The following is a 22,527-nucleotide window of genomic DNA, read 5'->3' on the forward strand; positions in this document are numbered from 1 at the left end:
CTACAGCAGTGTTTCATTATTTAAGTAATAAATGATGGCTGCAAGCTTGCCAAAAACATCGATTATGACATGTGAAATTGAGTTAAACCTTTCTATTTCCCAGACAGTCATCATTTACCATTACATCAGTGATTTTTACCTGATAATAAACAAGTCCTTGAAGGATTTTGATGCCTATTATGTAATACAGTGCGAAAATGAAAGGGGCCATCCTATATGTAACTTTCACAGCATAAAACGTTATTTCCCACATTTTACATTTTCCTGCATTTTACAACATTTTTTTGAAGTCCTTTTAAAAGTGTAAAAGTGGGGTTGTACTGTATTTTCAGATATCATCTTGCACTTTACTGAACAGGAACTCCCTGTTAGCTGAATTCTCACTTATGAATATTGATAGCCAGTCTTGTTTGCTGTAAACATGGATATATATCGACATTTTGTATTGAATTGATCACTACTGATTTATGAAATTATGAGGCAGAATTTCCAGCCATTACCTACCTGTCTTCAGGAGGCAAAATTCTTAGTACTCCTTATAAACCTATATGAAAGTACAAGACACCAGTTGAGCTTTCAGAATTAATAGTTTCTTGCTCAGGGAGGAGAGAGGTACAGGTTGATTAAGGTTAAAAAGGAAGGACACATCACTCAGATCTCTGGATGAAAGGGACCCATTGTTTTAGCTTGAAATTGATTAAATGGAAGGAGAGGTAGCATGGAAGGTAGTATACATCAACAAAAATGATCAGCTTTTGAAAATATAATGTAACTGGATACATAAAAAATCTACTCACCAAGCAGTGGCAGGAGAACTCACGTACAAAGGTATTACAGTTTGCAAGCTTTTGGAGCCAGTGGCTCCCTCTGCTTGAAGGGGAAGAAAGAGAGGTTAAGCAAAAGAAATGGTGAGGTTCAGGAAAAGGGGTAGAGTTAGGAAAAGACACCCAGAACCAAGGGTCAGGGGAAACTTACTGGACAGGATAAAAAAGAGAGACCGGTTGTTGGGGACTGCACTAGATGAGATTTGAAAACATGAGAGCTTAAAGGTGGAACACGTGGTAATACTTCTTGTAATTTCTTGGAATCTCTAAATACATTTTCCCAACCAAATTTCACATGATCCTAATCCGAATCCCATGCCACTTTCCTTAACATTGATCTCATTGTCACTGAAGGTCAGCTACACACTTCTGTTCACGTTAAACCTACTAACAAACAACAGTAATTAGATTTTAACAGTTGCCATCACTTCCATGTCAAGTATTCCCTTTCATACAGTCTTATCATTCAAGGCAAACAAATTTGTTCAGATGCGCATTGCTTACAACAACACACCACTGTTCTCACTTCAGCCTTCATTGGACATCATTACACCACCAGCAGATTTTCCAGCAGGCCATCACATCCAATCCTAGTACTGATTATTCTTAAAATCATGCCCTGAATTGAGGTCCATTCTGTCTGGCATGTTATCCACCACACCTAGTACGGTTTTTTTGTTGCTGTTCCAATCTTCACAATATCCTCATCAGATCCCTTGCCCATTATGCACCATCTTCCTATCCTGTGGTTCCTATCCCTGTGACCAGCCCTGCTGTAAGACTTGCCCTATCCACCCCCCTACCACCATCTATACCAGTTCTGTGTCTGGCAAAACATGTACTGTCAAGTGGAGAACCAACTGTGAAATGATAAGTCATATATTAGCTGTTATGTAAACACTGTTCAACCTTTTATCTTGACATGACTGCTATCAAACTTTCAGTTAGGATGAGTGGGCAAAGGCAGAGGGTGTGTACTGGCAACACACAATATCCTGTTGTGGAGCATACTCTACAACATGACAATCATGACATCAGTGCCTGTTTCATCACATAGTCATCTGTATTCTTCCTCCAGACACGAATTTCTCAGAATTTCACAGGTGGGGACTGGTGTTACAGCATGTCATAGGTTCTTGCCAATCATCTAGCCTTAATTTGCGTTAATTCCTTCAGTCTCCGTGTTTCTTCAAAGTAACTACTCCTTTCTTCACCCCCATTTAGTTTTCTATACCTTTCATTTTCTGACCTATCTAATTTTTGCCACCCACCTCAGCTCTGTCACATACTGTTAACTTAGCTTTCCACGCCTATTAACTCAAGCACCATGTTTGGCTTTAATCTCTGTTGTGAATATTGTCCTGTCTTCCACCTTTAAACTCTCAGGTTTTCAACTCTCATCTAGTGCAGTCCCCAACATTCAGTCTTCCTTTCTCGTCCTGGCTGGTAAGTCTCCCATAACCCAGGGTTCTGGGCGACTTTTCTGAACTCTACCCCTTTTCCTAAACCTCACCAGTCCTTTTCCTTCACCCCTTATCCTTCCTCTTCAATCTTTGTACCAGAAGAAGCTGCCACTGGCGCCAAGAGCTTGCAAACTTTAATACATTTATATGTGTGTTCTCCTTCCATCACATGGTGAGTAATTTTTTATCTATTCAATTGCATTAGAAGTTGGTTTATGTTTCTTAAATTACATCTCTTCCCTTCTTGAAGACATACTTTCTCACTGCTTTCTGATATGTGTGAGGACCGGAACTGCAGCCAATACACAGCAGTTCTTACTCTGAGGTCTGAGGACATGCCTTTCCTTTCTAACCTTTCCCAGCCTATATACCTCTTGCCCCCTCCACAAGGAACTAATAGTTCTGAAAGCTTCAATAGTTTCTTGTGCTTTATATGTGTCTATTGGCAGTACTAAGAATTTCATCTCTTTCAGTTTAGTGCAGGCCAAAAAGTCTCTCTCATTTTGTAGTTTCCTAGGGTGAATTTTGCTTAATGAATGTACGGTTTCTAAGTACTTGCATTTTCTGACGTGAAAGCACATTCAGTATAAATGTAGCTACTAAGTGCTGGTTTCAGTTCTGACCTTCACACACATTAGGATACAGTGAGACCTCAAGAATGTGTTCGAGAAGGGAAGAGAATCAGTTTAACTAATGTGTCACCCTTCCTTCCTTTCAGTTATTTCAAAGCTGAACAGTAAGTAGAATTTCTTTTGTGAGTCATATTTATACATGTATTGGCAAATTGTAAGTGCATAACCTTTTGCCATAGTAAAAGTTGGCTCACATATGAAAATGATGTAAAGAGTACAGACTGCAAATAAGAAGCAGCTGTTATGAAACTGTAACTGATTTTTTGTCTTCTGCTGTATAAAGATTTTCTTTTCTTTTGTAGTGTTCATAATATTTCTTCTAAAGCAGTAACTTATCATTGTTTGATGCATTTTGATGTTTTCCGACTCAAACTACACTGGTTATTTATAGATTCATAAAATATATAGTAATCTTTTTAGCAATTTCCCCTGTATTCTATTTGCAAACCAGTTTGTTTCCTTGCATTTTCGCACATTTATTATGGTAAGCCATACGTTGTTGCAGTGTTGGGCCAACTGTCAGTGTACAAACATTCGATTTTTTCAGCAATGGCTGTCAATTCAACTAAGTACCTGGGTGTTAAAATTACGAACAACTTCAGTTGGAAAGACCTCATAGATAATGTTGTGGGGAAGGCGAGCCAAAGGTTGCGTTTCATTGGCAGGACACTTAGAAGATGCAACAAGTCCACTAAAGAGACAGCTTACACTACACTCGTTCGTCCTCTGTTAGAATATTGCTGCGCTGTGTGGGATCCTTACCAGGTAGGATTGACGGAGGACATCGAAAGGGTGCAGAAAAGGGCAGCTCATTTTGTATTATCATGTAATAGGGGAGAGCGTGTGCAGATATGATATGTGAATTGGGATGGAAGTTGTTACAGCAAAGACGTTTTTCGTCGCGGCAAGATCTTTTTACGAAATTTCAGTCACCAACTTTCTCTACTGAATGCGAAAATATTTTGTTGAGCCCAACCTACATAGGTAGGAATGATCATCAAAATAAAATAAGAGAAATCAGAGCTCGAACAGAAAGGTTTAGGTGTTCGTTTTTCCCGCGCGCTGTTAGGGAGTGGAATATTAGAGAGATAGTATGATTGTGGTTCGATGAACCCTCTGCCAAGCACTTAAATGTGAATTGCAGAGTAGTCATGTAGATGTAGACGTAGAAATGTGATTCTACTACTGGAAAAGATATAATACTTCTTTTAATGCCCTCAGTGACTTATGGTTTTGGTTTGTTAGCAAAGGGATGTTTTCTTCTGCGATCCTCACCATCAAAACTGCCACACTTGCCTTCAAGTCTTAAAAATCAACCTTAACTTGTCATTAATATGAAGAGTTTTTAGGAAAAATCCCTAACAACTCTAAATATTTTTCCTTCTTTTTTTTCAAAGAAATAATGTTTTGAATCTTGACAGTGCTTACCATGGTTCACAGAAATTATTCTTCCTGAAGTACTTCTCATGCAGAGACTATAACATTTCTGTCTCTGATCATCATCTAGCTTCCAAGCCGCACGGAGTGGCCGTACGTTTAGAGGCACCATGTCACTGACTGTGCGGCCCCTTTCGCCGAAGGTTAGAGTCCTCCCTTGTGCATGGGTGTGCGTATTGTTCTTAGCATAAGTTAGTTTAAGTAATGTGTAAGTCTAGGGACCGATGCCTACAGCAGTTTGGTCCCTTAGGCATTCACACACATTTTTCTAGCTTCCAAAATGTGCAGCAGATTTGCTTTCTGTTTTTCACAGGAAAATGTTTGGTGTATTTAAAAAACTGCACTTGCGGTTCAAATGTTTTGAACAATTTGCATCATGTGGTTTTTTATTTTCTGTAGTAATCGTGGTTTATTTTTTTCTACATTTTGGTTCCAAATGATATATTACTTCCATCTATTTCCTTTAATTTGTGGTGCTTGTGTTGAAGTACCAGATTCATCTGCAACAAAAGAATCATTGTGATTTCATCGGATTTATAGTGTCTGAGTGCTCGAGAAACACAGAGGTGTGACAAAGTAATTACTGTCGGCTCAGTTTCCGTTGTAGTGGATAACCATCTGCATGTCCTTATAAACCTACAATCCCTTTCACGTATTCATCTGGAGATATTTTTCTTATTTTGTGTGAAAAAGAAATGTATGTTTTGTGCATAAGCATACCCATTTTTTATTAATATTCTTGAATATTCAGGATCTGTTTGCTACATTCTCACGAAAGAATAGTTTAATGCATATAGTATAGAAAGTTCTGGCAGGATGTAGCTACTTTGGGCTAAAAGAATCATATTTTGTACACTTATCAGTGACTGTGAAGTATTCTGTTCATTGCACCGTAAAACATTTTCTGCCTGGAAGTACCTTTAACAGTCCATCATACCTTCATTTTAAATATCCACCATAGGCAGGGCGGATTGGAGGCGCAAGCAGTGCTTGTTACACCAAGCTGAGAGGGCTGCCCTCATGTGAACTTTTTACACAGAGAGTGACATAATTTACAGGAAAAACAACCGGTGTCCATGTGCCCTAGATGTAGATTTATTTTAATGGTTTTACCAACAGCCCAAAGAGTGGCAACTAATGTGTGAGGGCAGGTGGGAAGGGAAAGGGGGTGAGGGGGGGGCATCAAATGAAGAGTGTGTGTGTGTGTGTGTGTGTGTGTGTGTGTGTGTGTGTGTGTGTGTGTCCACACACACACACACACACACACACACTCTCTTCATTTGGGGGGGGGGGGGGGGATGTTCTCAAATCGGCCATTACCATAGGCTGTCAAATTCTTTCTACAAGATGACTATTGCATTGTGAACTGTATTAAATTACTGGCCAGTGCTGGCCAGCAGCAATTTTCAAATGCTTTTGCATTGATGATGTGTGTGTTATATTTATAAACACACACACACACACACACACACACACACACACGTGCATTTAAAATCTCCGTAATGGAAGTGTTGCATCTCACTTGCTGCATACAGGAATACATCTTGTGACAGATCATATAACTACGCTGCTGTTAACAAGTCCTTGCTTAATGTAATTAGCAGCATGTGTGACCTCACATCTGTAGACATAATTTATTTCTGTTGATGAAAAAGGAACCATTATGCTGCTAAATACAGTAAGCTAGGACGTACAAGCATTTGAAGTATTTATTAACAGCAATTAAGTTGCATGTCACAAAATATGTTCCTGCATGCAATATGTAATATGCAGAACTATATCTGCAAATTCTCTCTCTCGCTCAATAAAATGCATTTGAAAGTGGCCACAGGCTAAATCTGGCTAGTAATGTAATATGATACATGATGCAATAAAATTCATATTGGATAAAGGATTTGACAACCTCTGGTAGATATTTAAAATTCTTTTATTGTAGCATATTTTACAAACTGGTTGAGTAAGCACTGAGATGTTTAATTCTTCAGCTGAAATATAACCTCAAACTTATTGTGTGATGCTATTTACTAATTTTGGTATGATCTGCATGTCTCTGTGGAATTATTAACTTGCCATAAATTACATCACCGTTTTGTTACTTCCTTTATGTCCTAATAGAAGGTGGTACTGTCAGTTGAGCATTTCATTATTATAAGTACTATACATCAAAACCACTGCTGAGCACTGTGGATGACTGTACTGCCAGTTAATAAACACTTAACTATTATTTAATAGAACTGAAATTGGCATATTGTACACTGACACTTGTTATCTCATAGTTTACAGAAGAACAAAGTTAACTGCTTGGAGACACAAAGTACAAAATGCAGTTAATTCATTTTCTGTGACACTATTTTGAAAATATGAAAGATACGGTGAGCCCTAGGATGTAGTGAATATTCCCTGCAGACAATGATCTATAATTTAGATCTCATATCTCACATAATTCAGTTTTTGCATTTTTTACTTTTCCCAATGTGACCATGCTCTGCCAGAAAAAAAAAAAAAATCTATCAGAGTTATTGCAATATGGGATGAAGGGAAAGAAATAGGGGTGGATGGAAAGGACTAGTGAGGTTTACGAAATGCGGAGAGTTTGGAAAAGCCGTCCAGAACCCCAGGTCATGGGAGACGTGTTTTTTTTCTGAAAATAAATCATTAAAATACTACTAAAGCAATTTTAAAGTTACACCTATGAAATCTGATATAGGAATTTAGTTAGAAATTTTAAAAAAATGTGTGTTTCACTGATTTGGGGAGTTCAACTCCAAAGGGGATGAAATGGGGCCTGACTCATTTCTACATCTACATTCATACTCCGCAAGCCACCCAACGGTGTGTGGCGGAGTGCACTTTACGTGCCACTGTCATTACCTCCCTTTTCTGTTCCAGTCGCGTATGGTTCGCGGAAAGAATGACTCTCAGAAAGCCTCCGTGTGCGCTCGAATCTCTCTAATTTTACATTTGTGATCTCCTCGGGAGGTATAAGTAGGGGGAAGCAGTATATTCGATACCTCATCCAGATACGCACCCTCTCGAAACCTGGCGAGCAAGCTACACCGCGATGCAGAGCGCCTCTCTTGCAGAGTCTGCCACTTGAGTTTGCTAAACATCTCCATAACGCTATCACGGTTACCAAATAACCCTGTGACGAAACGTGCCACTCTTCTTTGGATCTTCTCTATCTCCTCCGTCAACCCGATCTGGTACGGATCCCACACTGATGAGCAATACTCAAGTATAGGTCGAACGAGTGTTTTGTAAGCCACCTCCTTTGTTGATGGACGGACTACATTTTCTAAGGACTCTCCCAATGAATCTCAACCTGGTACCTGCCTTACCAACAATTAATTTTATATGATCATTCCATTTGAAATCGTTCCGCACGCCTACTCCCAGATATTTAACAGAAGTGACTGCTACCAGTGTTTGTTCCGCTATCATATAATCATACAATAAAGGATCCTTCTTTCTATGTATTCGCAATACATTACATTTGTTTATGTTAAGGGTCAGTTGCCACTCCCTACACCAAGTGCCTATCCGCTGCAGATCTTCCTGCATTTCGCTACAATTTTCTAATGCTGCAACTTCTCTCTATACTACAGCATCATCCGCGAAAAGCCGCATGGAACTTCCGACACTATCTACTAGGTCATTTATATATATTGTGAAAAGCAATGGTCCCATAACACTCCCCTGTGGCATGCCAGAGGTTACTTTAACGCCTGTAGACGTCTCTCCATTGATAACAACATGCTGTGTTCTGTTTGCTAAAAACTCTTCAATCCAGCCACACAGCTGGTCTGATATTCCATAGGCTCTTACTTTGTTTATCAGGCGACAGTGCAGAACTGTATCGAACGCCTTCCGGAAGTCTAGGAAAATAGCATCTACCTGGGAGGCTGTATCTAATAATTTCTGGGTCTCATGAGCAAATAAAGCGAGTTGGGTCTCACACAATCGCTGTTTCCGGAATCCATGTTGATTCATGCAGAGTAGATTCTGGGTTTCCAAAAACGACATGATACTCGAGCAAAAAACATGTTCTAAAATTCTACAACAGATCGACGTCAGAGATATAGGTCTATAGTTTTGCGCATCTGCTCGACGACCCTTTTTGAAGACTGGGGTTACCTGTGCTCTTTTCCAATCATTTGGAACCTTCCGTTCCTCTAGAGACTTGCAGTACACGACTGTTAGAAGGGGGCAAGTTCTTTCGCTTACTCTGTGTAGAATCGAATTGGTATTCCGTCAGGTCCAGTGGACTTTCCTCTGTTGAGTGATTTCAGTTGCTTTTCTATTCCTTGGACACTTATTTCAATGTCAGCCATTTTTTCATTTGTGCGAGGATTTAGAGAATTAACTGCAGTGCGGTCTTCCTCTGTGAAACAGCTTTGGAAAAAGGTGTTTAGTATTTCAGCTTTACGTGTCATCCTCTGTTTCAAAGCCATCATCATCCCGGAGTGTCTGGATATGCTGTTTCGAGCCACTTACTGATTTAACGTAAGACCAGAACTTCCTAGGATTTTCTGTCAAGTCGGTACATAGAATTTTACTTTCGAATTCACTGAACGCTTCACGCATAGCCCTCCTTACGCTAACTTTGACATCATTTAGGTTCTGTCTGTCTGAGAGGTTTTGGCTGCGTTTAAACTTGGAGTGAAGCTCTCTTTGCTTCCGCAGTAGTTTCCTAACTTTCTTGTTGAACCACGGTGGGTTTTTCCCGTCCCTCACAGTTTTACTCGGCACGTACCTGTCTAAAACGCATTTTACAATTGCCTTAAACTTTTTCCATAAACACTCAACATTGTCAGTGTCGGAACAGAAATTTTCGTTTTGATCTGTTAGGTAGTCTGAAATCTGCCTTCTGTTACTCTTGCTAAACAGATAAACCTTCCTCCCTTTTTTTATATTCCTATTTACTTCCATATTCAGGGATGCTGCAACGGCCTTATGATCACTGATTCCCTGTTCTGCACTTACAGAGTCGAAAGGTTCGGGTCTGTTTGTTATGAGTAGGTCCAAGATGTTATATCCACGAGTCGGTTCTCTGTTTAATTGCTCGAGGTAATTTTCGGATAGTACACTCATTATAATGTCACTCGATGCTCTGTCCCTACCACCCGTCCTAAACATCTGAGTATCCCAGTCTATATCTGGTAAATTGAAATCTCCACCTAAGGCTATAATATGCTGAGAAAATTTATGTGAAATGTATTCCAAATTTTCTCGCAGCTGTTCTGCCACTAATGCTGCTGAGTCGGGAGGTCAGTAAAAGTAGCCAATTATTAACCTAGCTCGGTTGTTGAGTGTAACCTCCACCCATAATATTTCGCAGGAACTATGCCCTTCTACTGCACTACAGGATAATCTACTACTAACAGCGACAAACACGCCACCACCGGTTGCATGCAATCTATCCTTTCTAAACACCGTCTGTGCCTTTGTAAAAATTTCGGCTGAATTTATCTCTGGCTTCAGCCAGCTTTCTGTACCTATAACAATTTCAGCTTCGGTGCTTTCTATCAGCGCTTGAAGTTCCGGTACTTTACCAATGCAGCTTCGACAGTTTACAATTACAATAACGATTGCTGCTTGGTCCCCGCGTGTCCTGACTTTGCCCCGCACCTTTGAAGCTGTTGCCCTTTCTGTATTTGCCCGAGGCCATCTAACCTAAAAAACCGCCCAGTCCATGCCACACAGCCCCTGCTACCCATGTAGCCGCTTGCTGCGTGTAGTGGACTCCTGACCTATCCAGCGGAACCCGAAACCCCACCACCCTATGGCGCAAGTCGAGGAATCTGCAGCCCACAAGGTCGCAGAACCGTCTCAGCCTCTGATTCAGACCCTCCACTCGGCTCTGTACCAAAGGTCCGCAGTCAGTCCTGTCGACGATGCTGCAGATGGTGAGCTCTGCTTTCATCCCGCTAGCGAGACTGGCAGTCTTCACCAAATCAGATAGCCGCCGGAAGCCAGAGAGGAATTCCTCCGATCCATAGCGACACACACATTGGTGCCGACATGAGCGTCCACCTGCAGATGGGTGCACCCTGTACCCTTCATGGCAACCGGAAGGACCCTTTCCACATCTGGAATGACTCCCCCCGGTATGCACACGGAGTGCACATTGGTTTTCTTCCCCTCTCTTGCTGCCATATCCCTAAGGGGCCCCATTACGCGCCTGAGATTGGAGCTCCCAACTACCAGTAAGCCCACCCTCTGCGACTGCCTGGATCTTGCAGACTGAGGGGTAACCTCTGGAACAGGACAAGCAGACATCTCCGGCCGAACATCAGTATCAGCCGGAGACAGAGCCTGAAACCGGTTCGTCAGACAAACTGGAGAGGCGTTCCATTCAGCCCTCCGGAATGTCTCATCATCACCCAGCCCAAACCACCAAGGATAGAAACTTGAAAATTTACAGAAGTTGTTGATCTTATACTGTAGGAATCGTTTAAGAAGAAACTTTTTGAAATTCTACTGCTAATGGGGTGTAAGAGGGGATGAAAAGCTAGTTGGAAATATATTGCTCTTGGGCAGTTTTGAAGGTAGGAATAAGAAAATCGGTATTTGGTTTCTCAGTCAGAAATTAAAAAAAAGTCTTCATCATTTTTGGAAATTCAACCTTTAACAGACTATAATAGTGGGAGAAACAGGGCGAATAAGAAAATAGTAATACAGGTAAGCTACTATGAACAGCATAGTGAATGCATCATCATCGTGAGGTTAGACACAAAGCCCATGCCTCCCACATTAGTACAAGTTTATATGCCAGCTAGCTCCGCTGGTAATAGAGAGATTGAAGAAATGAATGTTTAGATAAGAGAAATTATTCTGAATAAAGAAGACAAAAATTTGTGATGGGGGACTTGAATTCGATAGTAGGAAAAGAAAGAGAAGAAAAAGGAGTAGGTGAATATATAGACTGGGGGAAAGGAAGGAAAAAGGAAGCCACCTGGTAGAATTTTGCACAGAGCATAATCTGATCATTGCTAGCACTCGGTTTAAGAATAATACCAGAATGTTGCATACATGGAAGAGATTTGGAGACATTGGAAGATTTCAGATTGATTATATAATCATTATAGCTTTAGGAACCAGATTTTAAACTGTAAGACATTTCCAGGAGCAGGTGTGCACTGTGGCCACAATTTATTGGTTACGAACTGTAGATTAAAACAGATGAAATTAGAAAGCTGACTAGAACAGGTGAAAGATATGCAGTAGAAGCCAGATTGGTGGCTTTACAAGATGAAATAATAAAGGCAGCAGAGGATGAAATAGGTAAAAAAAACAAGGCCTAGTAGAAATCCTTGGATAACACAAAAGATAATTAATTTAACTGACGAAAGGAGAAAATTTTAAAAATGCAGCAAATTAACCAGGCGAAAGGGAATACAAAGCTTTAAAAAATGATATTGACAGGTAATGCAAAATGACTAAGCAGGAATGGCTAGATGACAGATATAAGGATTTAGAAGCATATTTCACTAGGGGAAAGATATGAGGATGGTTTCAAAAGTTATTGGAACGGAATAGGGAAAAAAGTACTTACATCACAGGAACTTCTTTTATTTTTCAATGTAGTCTTCTTGATTAATGCACTTAGTCCAACGATGTTCCAGTGCCTTGATCCCATCTTGCAAATGAGTTTCCTCCAGGCCTGCAAAATAATTGTCAACTCCAATTATCAGTCCTTCATTTGAAGTGAATCTTCGTCCACCAAGAAAAATTTTCAGTTTTGGGAAGAGATGGAAGTCTGATGGAGCCATATCAGGAGAATAAGGTGGGTGTGGAAACAATTTATACCTTAGTGCGTGTAATTTTGCTACGGCAGGTGTGCGAGCGCGCATTGTCTTGATGGAAGATGATTTTCTTCCTTGCTAATCCTGGCCTTTTGTCACGTATATTTTGTTGCAATTTGTCCAGGAGGTTAGCATAGTATTCTCTAGTAATTGTTTGCCCAGTGGGGAGATAATCTACAAAGAGAACCCCCTTCACATTCCAGAACACTGATGCCATGACCTTTCCTGCCAAAGGAATTGTCTTTGTTTTCGTTGGTGGTAGAGACTCAGCCTGTTTCCACTGCTTTGACTGTTGTTTTGTCTCTGGGGTATAGTAGTGCACCCAAGTTTCATGCGTGGCCACAAACCGGCTCAAAAAATCTTGTTCCTTTCTCCTAAAATGGGGCAAACATTGTTCTGATATGTCCCTTCTAATGCGTTTTCGACCCAGTGTCAAGAGGTGCGGCACTCATCTTGCAGATAATTTTTTCATTTCTAATTATTCAGTTAAAATGTGATATACCCTTTCAGATGATATCTGGCAAGCATGAGAAATTTCATGCACTTTGAATCGAAGATCCTCCATGACCATTTCGTGCACTTTCGCAATGATTTCTGGAGTAGTGACACATCTTAGCTGACCATTGCGGGATCGTTATCTAAGCTCTCCCAACCAAATTTAAATTCATTCGTCCACTTGGCAACAGTTGAATATATAGGAGCAGAGTCCCGCAGTGTATTCTGGAAATTGGCTTGAATGTCCTTTGCTTTCATACCATTCTTTACAAAGTACTTAATCACTTTTTTTTTTCCTTCTTCACAAATCACTATGTGGGAACAACAGAGCCACATCACCGCCACAGCTCTCTTCCAAGAGCACTGTCATGGCATATGTTTACAGGCAACAATCCAATGAATATCACATGAACAACTCGTTGCAGTAGCGCTGACCTCTCATGGTGATTCCGAGAACTTTTCAAACCACTCTCGTAGATAAATCCTAAAGGAAAATTAAAAGGGCCTTTGAGTAAGAAAGAAGCAGCTGTATGAAAATCAAGAGCTCAGACAGAAAACTGGACCTAAGCAAAAAAGGGAAAGTTAAAGGATGGGAGGAGTATATAGAGGGTCTATACAAGGGAGATGAACTTGAAGGCAATGTTATAGAAAGGAAACTGGACACAGTTGAAGATGAGGTGGGAGATATGATACTGCTAGAATAATTTGACAGAGCTCTGAAAGATCTAAGTCAAAACAAGGCCCCAGGGATAGATGATATTCTGTCGGAACTATCGGTAGCCTTGGCAGAGCCAGCCATGACAAAACTCTTTCCTCTGGTGTGTAAGACGCATGAAAGAGGTGAAATACCCACAGGCTTCAAGAAGAATGTTGTAATTCCATTTACAAATAAATTAGCTGCTGACAGGAGTGAAAATTACTGAAGTCTCAGTTCAATAAGTCATGGTTGCAAAATGCTAACACGAATTCTTTACAGTAGAATGGAAAAGTGGAGGTCAGTTTGGATTCTAAAAAAATGTAGGAACATGCGAGGCAATACTAACCCTACCACTTACCTTAGAAGATAGGTTAAGGAAAGACAAACTTATGCTTATAGCATTTGTAGACTTGGAGAAAGCTTTCTCCAATCACACAGAGAAAAAAAGGCCCTGTACAACTTGTACAGAAACCAGACAGCAATTATAAGAGTCGAGGGGTGTGAAAGGGAAGCAATTGCTGAGAATAGACTGAGACAGGCTTGTAGCCTGTCACTGATGTTATTTAATGTATACATTGAGCAAGCAGTAAAGGAAACAAAAAAAATATATGTAGTAGGCATTAAAGGTGAGGGAGGAGAAATGAAAACTTCATGGTTTGGCAGTGACATTGTAGTTCTGTCAGAGACAGAAAAGAACTTTGAAGAGCAGTTGAATGGAATGGACAATGTCTTGAAAGAATGATATAAGATGAACATCAACAAAATCAGAACAACGATAATGGAATGTAGTCAAATTAAATGAAGGGATGCTAAGGGAATTAATGAGGAAACGAGACACTTAGTGGTTTGTGAGTTTTGCTATTTGGGCAGCAAAATAACTGATGATGGCCAAATTAGGGGGGATATAAAATGTAAACTGGCAATGGCAAGAAAATCATTTATGAAGAAGAGAGATTTGTTAACACCGAATAGATTTAAGTGTTAGGAAGTCTTTTCCGAAGGTATTTGTATGCAGTGTTGCAGTGTGTGAAAGCGAAATGTGGACAATAAACAGTTTAAACAAAAAAGAATAGAAGATTTTGAAATGTGGTGCTACAGAAGAATGTTGAAGGTTAGAGGGTTCAATCACATAGCAAACGAAGAGATACAGAACAGAACTGGGGAGAAGTGAAATCTGTTCCATAATTGTACTAGAAGAAGGGATAGCATGATAGGACTCATTCGTAACCATCAGGATCACCAATTTAGTATTGGAGGGGGCGGGGGGGGGGGGGGGGGGGGGAGTGAGAGAGAGAGGGAGAGTTATGGCAGGGGGGGGGGGCATAAAAACTGTCGAGTATTTGCTTGTAGCTATGCTATAACATTAACTTTTCCTAGGTTTTTTTTTTTTTTTTGCACTACTTAAGAGTGATGTTGCTATTGGCTGACTACATCACATGTCCTATGCTCTAAATATCAGTTTTCATTGGCTGGCGATATAACGTGACATGAGCCTTGACTGGCTGACAAAAGCAGATCACAATCTCAATTTCAGTGTTCCAGAAACTAATGTGTTATATTTAGAGGAATTCATATTTATACTTTTGTAACAAGAATATACACAGTGTACATGTTATTGCCCATCAAAGCACTTTCCAAAACACATTGTTTTTTTTTGCTGTGTTTCATTCCTTAAAATGCTGTCAAGTTCTACACTAATGTATAAAACTTTTACACGCCAATGTATTGATAAGTTTTACAACTCTGAGGGAAAATGTACTGTCACTTAACATGAAAAAATTGTGTTTTCACGTGGGAAAAGTGTATTTTAACTGAAATACACCCTGTGAAAGAGTTTTTCTGACAATAAATTATCATCAGAGAACTGCTGTAACATTTTAAAACTACATCTATGAAAACTGATATTTGAATTCTCAGTTACAAATTTTAAAAAAAAGACCTGTTCCATTGTCTTTTGAAATTCAACCCCTAGGAGAGTGAAATAGGGACAAAAATTGATATTTCAACTCTTGTTTAGTGGTAACGCATTAGAGGATGAAAATGTCTATGAAAGTATTACCACAAGAACTCAAAAGGCAGGATTGAAAAAACAAAAACTGGCTGCAGCTACCAGAATTGCTTTTTGATCAGAGGTACATTTGAAAAAGACCATGGTTCTGTGGTCTCAATTAGGGTGAGCAGATTTGAAGGTGCTGCAGTATGTGAACAGTTCCAATAAAAAAGCAAAATAAAATCTGTGCAGACCACGCAGTCCACACGAACGAAGCAGCGGGCACACAACTAGTTACATTATGTTTTGAAATTGATTATTTTTATCGATATAAAGTTATTGCAGAATGTTTCTTAGGAAAAAATGTGATCTCGTCTACTTAATATCGTAGATTTTCAAATGTTTAAAATATTATCTTTATGAGGGAACAAGTCTTAATATGGTCCAGTAATACAAGTACCACATTATTCACAGTGAATAATAAAATTTCTCGAATAATAAATACTAACTTTTATAATAATAATGAATTACAAAATAATGATTAATTATAATTAATACAATTTAACCAGAATAATCTTACTTAAATAAATTTAGTGTTACAACAAATTCAGAAATGACTATGAATAATCTGTTGTAAAAATAAAGAATTAAAAAAGCAATTGAAACCTTGTTTTAAAATATTTCCTGACATTAATGCTACTGTCAATGTTAAGTGTGCTACTTCCTTGATTACCTTTTCATGCCAAGATTGAAAAATCGAGCTTGGAACCGTAAAGTGTACACGGGCCACCAAAATAATCTGTTTGTGTTTAAGTGATACGGTAATGTATTTGGAATCTGATGATGTGTCACATTTATACACCAGTGCTTGCAGTTCTTTCAATGTAAATGACAAATACATTGTTAGTGGTGGGACTCATGAGGAAAAACTAATAATTGTACTATTTATGAAATAATGGTTACTTCTTAATCGTGTTTTGAGTATTTCCTAGGCTTTCCCAAGTTACATTTTATATTGCATTTAGGAGTTTGTTTCTTCAGGAATATATGGACTGATTGCTCTTTATAAACAGAAGCTACCATAATTTCATTTTACTTGTTTTCCCAAGACAGTGTTCACTATTTTGCAGATATTTGCACTTTTGATTGTTTTGCTTCTTGCATAATTGCTAGGCATTGTAAAAGGATAGCAGTATGTGCAGCCATTAACTTTTATACCAAACCTATGGTGTAATTGCAGACTAGAACTGTACTGTTCTCTAGGTTCAAAGGCTGCTAAGTAAAGCTAATAGCTGCAGTGCTATATTATGAATAGATTTTTGTAGTAGGCAAATAGCATATTGACAGCCATTAAAACTTAGTCATTGTTTCACTTGTCCTCATGTTTTTCTGTCCTCTATGGCCCCCATTTCCTCCTCTGTTGATTTGTCATTGTCATCTACTTCCTCCTTTTGAAAGCTGAGTACTATCTTAAAACATTTATAAGTTTTACTTACTTAATAGAAAATGTTTTTTTTCCTTGAGAAGTGTAATTTCCAGTGCCTTATTGCTGCAGTTAATTGTGGATTCATAGAGTGATTACAACAATAATGTGGTGTATTTTGATAAATTTTGTGATGACACGCGTTTGTTGTTCTTTGTTGTATTGACATAAGGTAATTTTCTTGCAGTTCATTGAAATAAACGGACTTCAGCTAACAGAACCAAGACAGGCATATGTTAGAATTTTAAAAGAGCTGGGTGGTGAGAAAGTGACCACACAAACAGCTCAAGAGATACTTGAAAAGAAATTTACAAAACCAAGCAAGAAAGACTTGCCAACAGTTCTTTTAGTTGATGAGGTAAGAAAATGATATCGTGTTTCACTGTATGTCATATGTATTTACTTCATAGAATATCTCTTAGTCCAACTTTGGTTCATTAGCCTAGACATTTAAAAAATTTCTCTTGCTTTATGTTTATCATCAAGAATACATGACAGTCTAGCATAAAATTTAATGTCTGTAACATTCTTTGACTAAAGGGACAATTCTGCTTTTATTTTTAATTTTTTTATAGTGCATTGATTACTACAGCCATATAGCAGGTTATGCTAAATTTGTTTCTCTCTCATTAAGTAACAAAAAGTTCGTTTTGAGGTTTAATTTGGGAGTAAAAGAATTTTTGAATGTTATCTTCTGTAACTTTTCTTTTTAGTATGGTGAATTAACACATCAGAAGTGTTTGGAAATTTGTAATTTCGGTATTTTAGTAAATTTAAAGGTGCTGTCATTGGGTAGAGAAAAATTACAAAGAACTATTACTTTCAAGAATTCTGAGTTTACACATTGTTCTTTGGAAGTACATTACTGTCAGACAGCTCCATGAATGGATGTTTTGTAACACCTAATAATCTATCTATAGTTCCTTCTTTGTTGTAGATTTTTGCTGTATACTTAGTTATAAAATTCTGGCAGACAATTATGTGCAAGAGAATGGTGTCCCTCAAGACTGCAATGTTTCAGATGTGACTGTCTTCATTCTATTAATGCTGTAAGATCCTTTACAGCTCTTGTTCTAGACAATTTTTCTGCACTGCTCCACTTTTGGCTTTTCAGCAAGAGTGACTCAAGAATTGCACCTTATAAGAGAGAGACTGGTTTACTAGTGTGTTATTATTTTTGGTTTTAATGTTTGTTTAAAAAGTAGTGCATTCATTTCAAATATATGGTTGTGTATCCAGTTGAGGGATGCTGTTCTGACATTTTTTTAAAAACAAGATTTGTTGATGTATTTTGCCTGATAAAAAATATTCTGGTTATAACATCTAAGGCATGATTTACTCTATAACACAAGCAAACACAACAGCGAACAAGACTGCTCCTACACGGGAATGGCAGGCGAGTGCGAGGGAATAGCATTTGGTTCTCTTTGGTTACAGTCACAGTTGGCCACTCTTGTTCCCACAGTGTTTGTATGCTTCAATATTCATTCTATCATTTTCTGTTGTGTTCCTTCCAGTACAAACCCATGTTCACAGGTACAAGGGAATTGTGATGAACACTAGGAAATTGTTCTGTTAATGCTCACATACCTTTGTTCACTCTCATTTGTCTCAGTGTAAAGGTGTAAAGGATCTAAAAGCATAAGCTTGCAAGGCACTGGTCAACCTTAACAGCAAGAATTATGACACTCCTCACTTGCTCTGACTTTCTGCAGTGCTTGTATCCAGCAGAAAATAATGTTTAGCTTTATGTTGAAAGATTCTTTTATATAATTTTTCTGAAGCATTCATTGATGTAATTTACAGAAGCAGGTTAGCAAGCCTGACACTAAAAAATAAGTAATAGAGAAAGCTTCATTGACATTATCTGTGATAATGTAAAGTGAGGGAAAAGGAATGTTGCTTAGGATGCCATAATTAAAATGAGTTTTCTTTGATAAAGTGCCATACTAGAGCAAAGTAATAAGTTCTATGTTTGATGCATAGATGGTGCTTTGATACAAATGAAAATTTATTTTTGTATTGGTACACATTTCATTATAAATGTCAGTGTGCACCTGGGTCACACTAAATGGCAAGCTACGTAGGGAGCTTAGCACTTATTTCCAAGGTACAGGCTTGGCGAACCTGGGTTTCCTGAGCTTTGAACTGGGGAATGTCACCAGTCCTCCTGTACCATAAGCTGTGAAGATGCTCCACTGACCACCATGCAACTTGGTGGTGGAATGTTGTGTATCATGTGGAATGGGTAACTTAGCTTAACCACCCAGAACATAAGGATGATAAGAAGCTCTATTAAAAAACTCATTCTCAAGGTGTGCTGCACGTTGATGAGCTGCATGGCTGCAGAAGAGGAACATCAGTTAGCAGGCAACCTCTGGGGAATCTTCTGTACTTCAGTTGTATAAGGCTTACCCAGGCAAGTGGGACTTTGTCTGGGTGGACCTTTATTTCCCTAGCTGCTCATGTATCCCAGAACCACCTCTGCCCCCTCTGCAAGATATTGATACTGTGTAACCCTACTACATTCATCACACCTCTGAAATTTAATCCCTTGTTCCTCAGCACCCGGAAGAGCATTCCAGACACCATCTCTGTAAGTTATCCAACCTGCTGACATCCTATTGCTACCTTGGGACACCACTATCCAACCCTTGTCCTACCCACAGTGTCACTCCTCGTCAACTCCTCATACCACCCATATCCTGCGTGGCAGACCTTTTCAACTTTCCACATCCCCAAATTTCTGTAACAACACTCCAAATCCAGAACCTAAACAATCCAGGAACACTGATGTTAACCTTTCTACCAAACTCCTCAGACCAACAGAAGTTTCAGCCATCTCCAAAGGCCTTACCTTTAGCCCTACACCAAAATTGAACCATGTTGGACTTGTCAAAGACCTACACTCCTCCTCCCGAACCCTGGAATGGAAACACTTCTTCACCTTTGTCCCCAACCAAAGCCAATCTAATGCCAACATTGAATCCTGCCTTTCCCAGGTCATATCATCATCCAACAATGATCCCCTGTCCCACCCAGCCACCCCCTGGTCACCTTCCAGGAATTTCTTACCACCAACTTGGACTCACCATCCTTCCACAGGCCTCTTTCAAAGAACACCAACCTTTTAGCAGAGGAAAGAACAGCCATAAATGTCTCAAAAAGATGCTGATATAATCATCCTACTTGCTGACAGTGGCTTCACTACTTTCGTGTTGAGCTGCAATCACTACCAGGCAGAAGGCATCTGCCAGTTGTCTGACTCTGATCACAGTGATCCCCTCCCAGAAGTCCAACATAACCTCCAATCCCTGCTTAAAATCTTACCCCCTTCAAATCCATTTCTCTCCTCTCCCCAATGACACCCCACACACCATGCTCCCTAACAGTTCTGAATGCCCCATTGCAGCTGGTTATTGTGCTCCCAATGAAAGGATCTCTGCCCTCATTGACCAAAAACTCCAACCAATAGCTCATAATCTAGCCTTCCACATCAAAGATACCAACCACTTCTTCAGTCACTCTCCACCATCTACCCTTTACCTCCTGGTTCCCTACTGGCCACTGTTGATGCCATTTTCCTATACACCAACATCCCTCATGCCCATGGTCTTGCTGCAGTCAAACACTGTCTTTCCCAGTGTCCTTCAGACTCTAAACCCACTACCTCATTCCTCATACACCTAACTAGTCCATAATAACTATAAGTACTTAAGCATAAAATTTTTCAATAAGTTACCATGCTCAGCTTGCACAGTACCACTAAATAAATATAAGAATACATTGCAAACCTGGCTAAAAAACAACGAATTCTATACAACTGAAGAATTCTTAGAAACTAATCATCAAAATATATGCTTTACCTAAGTTATGAAGAAAATGTTTTGATATTATATAAGCTAGTTATTTACTGTGATTCTTTTCTTATGTGTGTATTTAATCACTGACTAAAACATTGTTTTACATAATGCTCAAGAAAATGTCTTTAGTTCCTTTTCTCCCCTTTCTGTAACTATTTGAATATCGTACTGAAACTAAAACCCTCTGTAAACTTTGACAAAGCCAATTGTATGAAAATATACTGAAAGGCTAATAAAAATATTCTATTCTATTCAAACATGATTATAACACATAATTACTTCTCCTTTGAAGTGAAGGTATATAAGCAAATCTGCAGCACAGCCATGGGCAACTGTCTGGCATCACCCTATGCCAACCTGCTTATGGGCCATCGAGGGCAAACCTTCCAAAACCTCAGACTCCTGGTCTGGTTCAGGTTCAGTGATGATATCTTTTTGATCTGGATTTAGTGCCAATATAATCTATCCTTATTCCTTCACCACCTCACATGGTTCTCTACGCAGCCTGCCACCTTCCTGGATGTTGACCACCTCCTGTCTGGTGGTTCCATCAACATCTCTATCCACATTAAACCCACCAACCACCAATAATACCTGATTTTGACAGCTATCATCCCTTCCACACCAAAAAATCCGTTCCATAAAGACTGGTCATTCAGGGACAGTGTACCTATAGTGACAAGAATTCCCTTGCCAATTATGCGGGAAGTCTCACTAAGGGCTTCGCAGACAGGCTTTATTCCCTGTAGGTAGTCTGCAGACATATTTCCTGTGCCACTTCCCCCACACACTCATAGCCCTCCCATCACCCCAAGAGCCAGTTACAAATGAGTGCCCCCTTTGTCACGTAATACCACCCCAGACTGGAACAGCTGAACCATGTCCTTTGTAAGGGCTTTATCTTTTGCCATGCTTCGAAACAAGGGACATGCTTTCCACCCCTCCTGAAGTGGTGTTCCATTGCCCACCCAACCTCTACAACATTCTAGTCGATCCTTATGCCACTCCCAATCCCAACACCTTACCATAGGGATCACATGCCTGTGGAAGACCCAGGTGCAAGACCTGCCCGGTCCACCCACCCAGCAAGTCTCTTTCAGTAGTGTCACAGGTTTATCTTAGCCCATCAAATGATGGGCCACCTGTGAAATTAGCCATGTTTTGTACAAACTGAGTTGCAACCATTGCACAGCTTTTTATGTTGGTATGATTGCCTACCAGGTGGCCACCAAGATGAACAGCCACTGCTAAACTGTGTCCAAGAGCAAAGTAGGTCACACTGAGCCACAACATGCAGCTGAACATAACATGCTTGATTGCAGTGGCTGCTTCGCAACATGGACCATCTGGATCCTTCCTTCCACTTTTCTGTACTGCACAGGTGGGTGTTATCCTTACGACACATTCTCCACTCCCAAAATTATCATGGCCTCAGCGCACAGTGACCTACTGTCCTCCACACCCTTCGCCCAACAGTTCCCACCCCCCTCTGTCCTATCACCAACTTGCTTTACACGTCCCCTCAATCTCATTGTGAGCCACTGTCTGCCAATGCACGTGCCTGTCCTTTCTCCTTCTCTGCTTCTCTCCTCTCACCTCCTCCCTCCTCTCCCCTCTTAAGTGCCTTTTTTTATTCTCAGATTTAGAACTTTGCCCTCATATAACAAGCTGAAAATTAAGTTAGTTAGGAAAGATCATTAATACTGAGCTATTATAGAACCAAGAATTAATGGTAGTGATGGGCATGTGTGGCAGTTAGTAGCCAATGTAAAATGGCGAAGGAGAAGAGGTCTCGAATTGCCTCTTCTTTCATCATCACAATCTCTTAATCATGTTAA

The 22,527-nt window shown here is 39.7% G+C and overlaps 1 protein-coding gene and 1 long non-coding RNA gene across 2 annotated transcripts in view; one reads left to right on the forward strand and one right to left on the reverse strand.

Annotated features, from left to right (window-relative positions):
• The window catches only part of LOC126356054 (origin recognition complex subunit 1-like), a 128,885-nt gene that overhangs the window by 47,177 nt on the left and 59,181 nt on the right, over positions 1-22,527 (forward strand). Inside the window, exon 5 of the mRNA XM_050006748.1 lies at positions 17,014-17,184. Within this exon, the coding sequence (XP_049862705.1) occupies positions 17,014-17,184 (171 nt within the window). The remainder of the gene's footprint in view (positions 1-17,013; positions 17,185-22,527) is intronic.
• Positions 4,713-22,527, reverse strand: part of LOC126356055 (uncharacterized) — a 58,602-nt gene continuing 40,787 nt past the window's right edge. Inside the window, exons 2-3 of the long non-coding RNA XR_007565569.1 lie at positions 11,912-12,019; positions 4,713-4,856 (exon numbers count right to left, since the gene is read on the reverse strand). This is a non-coding gene — a long non-coding RNA (uncharacterized LOC126356055). The remainder of the gene's footprint in view (positions 4,857-11,911; positions 12,020-22,527) is intronic.

Source organism: Schistocerca gregaria, chromosome 3, assembly GCF_023897955.1.
Source record: "Schistocerca gregaria isolate iqSchGreg1 chromosome 3, iqSchGreg1.2, whole genome shotgun sequence".
NCBI lineage: Eukaryota > Metazoa > Arthropoda > Insecta > Orthoptera > Acrididae > Schistocerca > Schistocerca gregaria.